This window comes from Mus pahari, chromosome 7 (genome assembly GCF_900095145.1).
Source record: "Mus pahari chromosome 7, PAHARI_EIJ_v1.1, whole genome shotgun sequence".
Classification (NCBI taxonomy): domain Eukaryota; kingdom Metazoa; phylum Chordata; class Mammalia; order Rodentia; family Muridae; genus Mus; species Mus pahari.
In genome coordinates, this window is record NC_034596.1 from 75,947,908 (window position 1) to 75,958,053 (window position 10,146).

Below are 10,146 nucleotides of genomic sequence, written 5' to 3' on the forward strand. Positions count from 1 at the left end.
TGCTGAGGGCTCAGGAGACTTCTAAGATCCTGCGGGGCTTCCTTCTTAGGCTATCCAAGGACAGATGAAAAGTGACAAAGCAGCTTGCTACATTTTTCATCGTCACATTCAATGCACAGCCAGGCCCTGCCCATCTGCCTTAGCATCTCTATGGATCAATGTACGTCCATAAAGCACAAATTTCAAAATTACTGTCCATGTCAACTTTACTGCCTAACAAGGTAGTTTGGTATTCAAAACAAACAAACCATACCCCCCCTCCCACCCTCAGCCAACCTGAGAGTAATGCACAGCCCCAGGGGAATCATTATTCCCCTTCCTTTGAGATTTGGGGTCTTGTTACACAGTGATTGACATAGGCAACCCCAGAAGAGATGCCATCCAAATCTGGTACCCCCCAACCCTATGCCTGGCTTAAGCTCGACCACTCAAATCCCTTCCCTTACCACACCCAACACCAGCCAAAACTGTCCACTAATTGAGCGCTGTTTTCCATGGCTTTTAAAGCAAGAACCATTTTAACAACATCCTACCAAATAGGATCTATGTTTCCATTTAACACATAACACAGGGGCAGGTGGGAGAGTGCTGGATTGGTCTGAATGAGCCAAGACACTTGCTCCTTTGGCAAATCCCGTGCTCTAAAAGTGTGGTAATTGTGTGGAGTGGATTTTCACACTTTGTGAACGCCATTCATTCTGTCACTCTCAGATAGTCTCAAATGTCAACAGTAGGACACCTAAATTCCATCTCCTACTCAATCTCTCTCACATAAGTGAAGGAACACACTGGGTTGGTAGGGCTTAGTACAACCTGAAATGTCTTAGTCATCCAAGAAGCTCAATAGAAGACATGGAAAATGCAGATACCACTTAATAGTCCAGAGGAATAGTCTTCTGATGGAATCCTTCAGCCCACTAGGAGAAGATGGAAGCAACAGCCCCCCACCAAAGAATAGATTGGTTCCCTGAGAAATAACTTACTGCTCTCTGGGAGAACATGAGAGCCATGAACTTGCTTCAGAACCCCAACTAGGATTGTTAGTGTTGGTGCACCGACTCATGTGTGCTGAATGCAGTAGATGCGATGTGAGTCATCTTTCTGACAGTCCTGTGAATTGTGAAAGATTCAGAGACAAAAACATACTATCAGTACTGTGCCAGTGGAGAGGAAGAAAGATACAAGCATCTCAAAGTGACAGATGATTGGAGAATCACATGGGACTGGTATTCCTACTCATGAGGGGTATGAGTTCATGTGATGAATGGGAAGGGCTTTTGCCACCTCCAGGGCCATGACTGCTCACGATGAATCTGGGAGTAATAACTGCGCATGACTGTGCTGTCAGCGATCTTCAGAAGATGTACCATGCCCCCTGTGCCTTAACAGCCTAGTTCCTCTAACTTGTACTAGCCCTGACCTATTAGAAGCCAAGCAGCATCAGGGGTAGTTGTGCAGGAGTGGGGGGCAAACTGGTGTGTGTGAGGGGCGCATGAAGCAGGAGGATGTAGAGAGAATGCCCAAGAGCTCCGTGTTTTGAGCCAAGGAGGTGTCTTTCTGTAAAGACACTCCTAAGCAAGCCAGGACCAGTTGTAATATAGATGCTACTCCAGACACGCAAAGTCAGGCACCACATAGAACACCTAACCATTCTAGAACCTAGAGATGTTTGCTGCTGGTCCCTAGGAGCCCCCTTTCCGAGCTGTGTCAACTGAGCAATGATGATGCATGTCTATAATCCTGGGTCTTGACTGCTTGGTGAGAAGGATGGCAAAATGAGGACTAGCCTGGGTCACACCGAGACTCTATCTAAAAAGCAAAAACACATTTACCAACACATATTTCTTTATGCTCTTGCCAAGCTTCTCTAAAATATGAAGATAGAGCTGTAGTTACACAGTGGGAAAAGGCAAGTCTACCTAGCAACCTGTGGGTACTGTGAGGTTTTATTTGCTTATTTGAGGCAGGGTTTCTCTGGTGATCAGGCTGGCTTTGAACTCACAGAGATCCATCTTCTTCAGCCTGCAGAATGCTGGGATTAAAGGTGTGTAACACCACGCAAGCTGCCTAAATGCTCTTAGGTTTCTAGGAGTGGGATATTTTTAACTTTTTCATGAATTTAGACCTAATGAGAAATCTCTTTGGGGGGACTTTTACATTGGAGATATTTCTGAAATGTTGACTGTCTTAGCATGAGCAGCTAAATGATGGAGCAGGCAGCCCATTTGGTGAACCAGGGCTCTGTACGGCCTGAGGCTCGGTCTTCTGGGTCCATGATGACTATTTATGCCTCCTCTCTAAAATGACTGTAACACCCTGGAAGGTGATATTCTCCATCTTTCTCTCTCCCGTGCCTCATAATTTTAAGGATATGGCATTAAAATTTGACCCAATTAATCAGGCCTTTCATGAAGGATAAATAGCAGCACTGACTCCATGGTGGCTGACTGGCGATGGCTTGTCTCTAGGAGACTAAAGTGTCTTGCAGGACAATTAGGGCTACCTGAGAATGTGTATGTATATCTAGGTGGGAAGGTAGGTAAGCCCAATGGGAAAAAAAGACATGCTTATGACATTGTAGCACAAATCACCCCTAAGGTCAGTATGGAGGGATTCAATTTCACCAACATCATGAGTAGTATTTGGGGTCAGGAGTGGTGGTGTACTCCTTTAATCCCAGCACTTAGGAGGTAGAGACAGGTGGATCCCAGAGTCTGAGGTCAGCCTGATCTACAGTTTGAGTTCCAGACAGTCAGGACTACACAGAGAGAACATGTCTCAAAAAACAATCAGACAATAGTATTGGTCATGTAGTATGTGCTTAGTGAAGATTTGTTGACTGAAAGGAGGCCAGCATAAACTGTTCTATACCGATTTTCTCTGGTCACCATTCATCCATACTCCCAGCTTCCTCTCTGCCCAATATTTATGTACTTATCTAGGTGAGATTCTATATCGAGGGCTACATGGGATTTGATGTTAAATAAGATGTAGCCCTTCTACAGGGTTGCATCTGTCTCGACAGACTTTGTAATGGAGGGAGACTGTTAAAGACTACATAAAATCCAGAATTCAGACTGTATTTTCATTGTTGTACCTTGGATGTAGTTTGCCTCCCAGACAGCTTATGTGCTGGGGTCTTGGTTGCCATGGTGACAGTATTGAGGTGGTGGGACCTTTAAGAGGTGGGGCCTATTGAAAGGTAATTACATTATGGATGTAATGCTAGTCTTGCAGAAGGGCAGAGTCTTGTGGGAGTGACTGAGTTCCTTTTAAGGCTTCTCCTGTCTCTTGCTTCCCATCTTATGTGTAAAGCCTTCCCCAGGAGCCTCTGAAATGTGATGTCCCCCTGAAGTCCTTATCAGAAGGCAAGAAGATGCTGGCAACATGTTCTTAGACCTCCGGAACTGTCAGCAACAAATCTCTTTTATTTTTAACTTAGCCTTGGGTATTATGTTAGAGCAACATAAAATAGACCAAGACATTTCTGTCTTCACTACCCTGCAGACCTTTTGCCCTTGGCAAATCCTTGTTACCATTCCACTGAAACCCAGCCTGCGTGCTTCCAAAAGGAAATTTCCATTATCTGTCCAGATGGGTGTAGACTCTGGTCCCTGCCACAGCAGGACGTTGGACTAGCTTCATCAATAGTTTCTTCTGAAATGGTTTTGGCTTGTTTTCTTGGAATTCAACTGAATTAAAGCTTTCCCAACCCTTCCCATCCCCTCATATTACTTCACATTCTCTCTTTCTTGACGTAGCAAATGTTCCAAAAGAGTGAGGCTGTGGCCACTTCGAGGTTGGGGTCTCCTAGGCGGCAAGAAATTCCCAGCATGCTCAGTCCTGAACACCTGCTAGAATGCTGTTTGGAGGCAATTCTCCATCCATCATCTCTGCTCTGCCCCGATGTCCTCTTGCTGCATGTCACAGTAAAATAAAACTTCTCCTCTGTGGAAATTTAAATTAGGGGCCCAAAAGAGACTTTGGACATTCATTATCTTTAGAGAGAAACACGAACATTTCTTTAGAATATGCAGGTGATTCTCCTTGCTTTTTGCTTGTTTGTTTGTTTTGTTTTGACAGTCTCTTGCTATCTGGTATGGGCTGACTCAATATAATTATCCATCTCCTTCAGCATCTTCAGGGTTAGGACTAGAGATGTGAGCCACTGTGTCCACCTTCAGTAGAATATCCTATTAGATGGTCTGGAACTTGAAGGTACCATTTCTTACTGTGACTAGGTCTGAATTCTGTTTTTGTTTTAATAATACTTGGCTATATGGACTTTTTGGTAAAAATCTATAAACTGTACCTTTATATAGTGGTTCTCTCAGTGTCTAATTTGTCAACATTCAGGCCTGGGCCTTTACGTCACACGTGACTCTGGATCTGAATGAGCTTCTCAAAACTGTTCCTTCTGCACCAAATCATGATGGTACATTACACTGTACAGTACGGCGCAGGAGCCATGCAACTCTGTGTACAGCAACTGCACCCGCAGTTCCAGGGTAATAGAAACAGGAAATGTCACCATCATCTCAGTTTGCACAAATTAGAGCTCCGGAACCATGATCTCAGTTCTGTGGGAACTAAGAAAGGTGATCCACCTGAAGTCACTCAGTAAGGTGGGGAGCAACCTGGGTAAGAGGCCGGATGAGATCACCTGTGTGCTTTCAGTGCTAGGTTCAGAACGCCCGATTGTCTCCTCAAACAAATGCTCATGCTTTGAAGTAAGGACTTTAAAGGGTAGAACTTTCCGTGAAGGTTTCAGAAGCAACCCAGGGACCACAAGATCAAAGGACCATAATCACGTTAACTTTTTTAGTTAAATGCTCCTATCTCGGAGACAACACCAGTTATCACAGCTCACTGACAAGGACATTAAGGGAGAACCCACCCACTCAAGAAACAAGCCTTGGTACATAGCTCCTTTCCTGGTTCCACATGATCCCACCAGCAGAAAAGACACAAGAACACATCTAATGCAGTACATCTCTACCCTGATTCCTTTCTTTTTGGTAAGTTCTTTTACTTCCTGACCTTGATGTAATGTAAAAGCAGACGGTTGAATTCCCACCTTCCCTGGTGAAGACATAGCTGAGGATGGATCTGAGTGGAGGAAGGAGCACTCTACCAGTTAAAATTGCTGAGTGATAACTGAACCTTCTGACCAGGGAGCAGCTTGGTATTGCAAGTACCCCTCTCCACCTCACACACACCTTGGATGCTAAATGACCATCTATCTGTCTGTGACGCACTGCCCTGTCTAATACCAGCAATCCATATCACCAGAAACAAACTAGGCTAACAGCAGTCCTCCTGCCTCCCAACTCCAGGTCAAGAAAGGCACAAAGGAGACCAACAAATAACACTGAAGTGATGCTTTGGATCCAAGAGACCTTGAGGTACCAGAAGAGTTTTGATGGCCCCATCTAGCAGATGGGAAAGGTGAGGCACCAAGAAACTGATTGAATACTTCAGGGATAAGTGAGAGGGTATCAGGACTTTAAAGAGGGAAGACTCCTTTTCCCAGTCGTCCCCCCCCCCCCCAGGGAAGAGTGATACCCCTACCAACAATGGCACAGCTCCACACAGAGGCAATTCTAGCCCTTCGGCCACCACAGGCAAGCAGCCAAGGATCCTAAACTGTCTTCAGAGCAGTGAACTAAGTCACAGAGGGAATCCTACACCCTCCAGGGCTCACCCTCCAGACTGCGTTCAAGGCTGGAGCTTTAGGCAAGAGTGGCCTGGGCAGGCACAGAAGGTAGCTCTGCTTCGTAAGGCAATGGCTTCTGTCTACAGGAGCTGGTCCCACACAGGGAGGTGGGCCTCAGACACTGCCTACACTGAAGTACATCACCTTCCATGGAAGCCTCATGGGGTGGAACACTGCTGCCTAAGGAAACCATCACCTCCAGGGATCTGGAGAATGGAGGGCTTCCATTCAAGCTGAACAGCATCACCGATCCAACCCCTTCCCTACACCACTTGGGAGAATAGAGGATTATTATTTGTAGATGATTGTCTAACTAGAAAGCCAAGGGACTCAACTGAAGATATTTGGGGAATAGGATCATTTGTTCACGTGTCCAGTTCACAGTCTAACGATAGCTTCTGTAGTCGCTTGTGCATGAGCTAACATCTTAGAAGAGCTGTGCTTTCCTGGGAAACTTTCAAGTCCTGCGCAACTTGTATTTTTCAAAGATAGAGGTAAGTCTGGGAGAGATTCCCTCCGCTGCTGCTACTTAAATCGTTTTGGACACAAATGCTCGAAAGATGCCCAAGGCAGCTGTGGCAGAGAGCCCCACGTCGGCCTTTGTGCTCTCCCTACAGGGACCCTCCTCCTCTCCAGCTACTTTCTATTCCAACCCAAAGACACCAGTGGATGTGGGTAGATTGTGCCATGTCATTTTCAAACCGAGTAAGTCTGTAAAACGGTGGTGACTGATGGAAAGATACCATGTCTGGCTTCTCAGTGACTCATTAGTGGTTCATTTGTCTGGAGAGTTCATGGTATGGCAGCTGGACTGGAGAAGCCTGGAGTTGGGTCAAAGTGATTAAGAGAGGCCACACCCGGCTATATCCAGCAGTCTGTCCAGGGCGGCTGTCATTTGCGGTCCAGGCTGGCATGGAGCTGGGCCTCTCGAACCATGCGGTCGAAAGAGCGCGTGTTGGTCTCCTCCCGCACCTTCTCCCGCACATGGAAGGAGGCCCGGGCCGTGGAGCGAGCGCTCTCCAGCGCGCTTCGCCGTTCTCGAGAGAGCTGCTCGCTGCGCTCCAACTTGCGCCCAATGGCCTGCAGCAGCTCGCGGCGGCGGCAGTCTTCGTCTCTCTCCACCTTCTCCTTGTTGGCACGCTGGGCCCTCTCCTTCTCCAGGCGGGTCTGAACCACGCGCCGGGCCTTCTGCTGCACGGCCTCCTCGGCCACCTGCGCCGCGTGCTGCAGCCGTCGTTCTCCCGCCCGCGCCAGCGCCTCCAAGTGCGCCCGATGCTCCCGCTCTTTGCGCTCGGCCGCTTCCTTCGCCCGCCGACCCTGGAGTTCCTCTCTCCGCGCGCGCTCCCGCAGCTCCCGGGCACGCTGCTCCTGCAGCTGCTCGTAGTTCTCTTGCGCGCGGCCCAAGCTGGCCTCCAGGGAGCTGCGCAGGCCCTCCCGCTCCTCCTGCTGCTGCCGGAGTCGGCTTCGAAGCAGCGCCTCGTGGCGCGCCCGCTCGGCCCGGCTCAGCTCGCGCTTCTCGCGCTGCAGCTGACCCTCTTGCCGCTGTCGGGCGCGCGCCGCCCGCTGGGCGCGCTCCCGGCGGACCAGCTCGGCGCGCTCCCGCCCCTCTTGCTGGCCCTCCTCCCTCTGCTTCAGGTTCTGCTCCTGCTGCAGCTTGCGCAGCCGGTCGTCCCGCGCGGCGCGTTCCACCCGCTCCCGCCGCAGCAGACCCTGGCGCTCCGCCAGCTCCCGCCGCCGCTCCTCGCTGCGCTCGCACTGCTGCTGCCGCCTCCGCGCGGCCTCGCGCTCCTCCCGGCCCCGGCGACCGCGCCGCTCCTCCACCTGCGCCGCCCAGGCCCGCCGGCCCTGCTCCAGCGCGCGCTGCTTCTCCCGCTCCTCGCGCTCCCGCCGCTGCTCGGCGCGCACGCGCTGCTGCTCCCACTGGCCGTGGGCCGCGGCGCGCTGCTCCAGCAACAGGCGCTCTTCCTGGTGCCGGGCCAGCATGAGCGCGGCGATCTTGCGGTCGCGCTCGGGTACCCCGCGCAGGCCTCGCTCGGCGCGCACTTGGCGGACGATGCGCTCCACGTGCTGCGCGGTCTGCGGCGAGTGGCTCAGGTCTCCGAGGCTGAAGCTGCGGGCCGTGAGCGGAACCAGAGCCAGGGCCGAAGGGCGGTCCAGTGGGTTGGGTGCAGACGACGCCGAGCCCGCGGGGCAGCTGTTCCTGGCGGAAGCTCGAGGTGGCCAGCGAAGCTCCCGAAGGCTCTCCCCGCTGTAGGACGACGAGGAGGCCCCGGACTCGGAGCTCAGGGCGCCGTCCCTCCGGCGGGAGAGCGAGTCCAGCGAGTGGCTCTTCCTACCTGTCCGAGAACCGGCGGGCGGAGGCCGGCTCCTGGCGGGGGGACTGGGAGAAGTCCTACGAGCAACTCGCGAGGCGGGCGAGGCCGGGAGGCTGCTGCTGCTGCTGCAGCTGCTGCTGCTGCCCGCGCTCAGCGCCGAGGCCGGGGCCGGGGCCGGGGCTGCCGCCGGGCCCTTCGGTGTGAACAGGCGCCGCTTCTCCTCGCGCATGATGCGCTCGCGCTCGGCGCGGCACTGCTGCAGTTTGGCCAGGCGCTCCGCCTCGTAGGCCTCGTACAGGCCGGTGGCCACGCGCATGGAGCGGCCCGGGGCCTCGCGCACCAGGTCGGCCAGGGCCCGCGGCAGCAGCTCCACTGGCTTGACCGCGCAGCGGGCGCAGGCCTCCAGAGAGCGGGGGCTGGTCAGGACGTAGCGGCTGCCCTCTGCCTCGGGGCAGGCGAAATTGAAGAGATCGAGGTGCAGCAACGGAGACTGCTCCCGACGTCCACCTTCTGCCCCGCAGGGGACTTCAGCCTTTCGGGGCGCCGCCGCGGAGGCGGAGGCCGAGGAGGCAGCCGGCTGCTGGGCTCCCTGGGCATCGGGGGGCACGGACGCAGTGGCCTCATCCCCTTCTGAGCCACCGGGCTCCGCTCCCTCTTTCTCCTCTTCTGGCACCGGGTCCACCATAGCTGAACCTCGGCCTTTGTTGGAGTCCCTGATGAGATGACAGAGGGGCGGGGGGACATAGAGGATCTGTGAGCTGTTTCTCCCTCCTCAGCCATATTTACCCCTCCCAGCTTAATCCGATTTCAGATTAGGTTCAGGGGCCTGATGGAACGCAAATCCTAAAACTGATGCCCCAAAAACTCAGGCTGGGCAGTTGCGGGAGGGGGGGGGGAGACGCTGCGCCTTAGACACAGCAGCCTCAGTCTCCCTCAGACCTAGAATGCAGGGCCTTTCAGGAGACCACATTGGCGTGAGGCCCGCTAGCTGCATCCCCTTCCTGCAAAGATTGAAGCAGGGAAGGCTGCAGCCAGCGAGGGAGGCGCTGGAGGATTCCCCGGAGGATTAGCTATTTGTTTGTAGCTTAGGCGGGCTGCTGGGATGCAGCTTTTCAAGAACACAAAAGGGGAAGGGGCCTGTGCATGCCAAAGTGCATTGCTGCGAGGGCCCCAGTTGCCTAGGAAGAAGTTTATGGTTGGTTTCTCTCTGCCAAAAGGACCCGGAGCGCAGGGCCCTTGGGAGATGGAAGGGCTGAGAAGTCTCCAAAGGCTCCTCCGAGTGGAGTGATGGATTCTTTCTCCAGCCTCTCCAACGGGGCTTGCTGGGAGCTCTGCCTTCCTCTTCCTCCAGTCCCCACCCGGTGTTTGCCCAGAATGCACAAGGCACCTGAATCCTCCCAGATGCACCCGATCTCCAAGGCTGAATGTGCAGTTAAAGGTACCATCAACCCCAGTATGGTGGACTAAGACACCAGCCGCTGATGCTCACCAGTTTCCGCACCGCATCTCAGGGGAGTGGGCTCTTACAGCGCCGTAAACCCCGCCGCTCCACATTGGGAGCGGCTAGGTCTCCGAGCGGGTTCACTTACCCCAGGTCCGGGCTCCGGCCCCCTGGCCGAGGGCTTTTGTTCGCCTCTCGCGGCTCTCCCCGGCGCCTCTTCAGTCCCTGCGCCGGCGGGGTCGGGTTACTGCCGGCTGCAGCAGCCAGCGTCTCTCCATGGGAGCCTACGAACAGGGTGCACACATCCCAGACGCTACCTACCCGGGGGAGGGGGAGTGCGACAAAGTCTCCCTAAAATAACGTGGCTCTGCTCCCTTGCTCACACTGATTCTTAAAAAAGGAAGCTGGGTTCTTCCCTCGCCTCTGCATCCATCGCCACCTCTACCACCAAGGTACCGCAGGTCTCTCGCTGCTCCTGGCGCCTCCTGGTGGCCACTTAAGGGTATTCATTTGTTTGTTTAGAGGACGACAAAGCAATTAAAAATACAGTAACTACACATGTATGCATATAAATATATGCATGCATACATATGTAATACACCTATGCAGAGAGGTGTGGCCATAGTAATTATCACCAGAAACCTTGTCTTTGGGCACCTCAGGTGGGTAAAATA

The 10,146-nt window shown here is 53.0% G+C and overlaps 1 protein-coding gene across 1 annotated transcript; it reads right to left on the bottom strand.

Annotated features, from left to right (window-relative positions):
- Positions 1-3,408: 3,408 nt before the first annotated feature.
- On the bottom strand, positions 3,409-9,917 carry Ccdc177 (coiled-coil domain containing 177). The gene is made up of 2 exons (XM_021202113.2): positions 9,621-9,917; positions 3,409-8,744 (listed from the first exon to the last, which is right to left on the bottom strand). Exon 2 carries the CDS (start codon positions 8,714-8,716, stop codon positions 6,608-6,610), a length of 2,109 nt encoding a protein of 702 aa, XP_021057772.1. The 5' UTR covers positions 8,717-8,744; positions 9,621-9,917; the 3' UTR covers positions 3,409-6,607.
- Between the last annotated feature and the right edge of the window lie 229 nt (positions 9,918-10,146).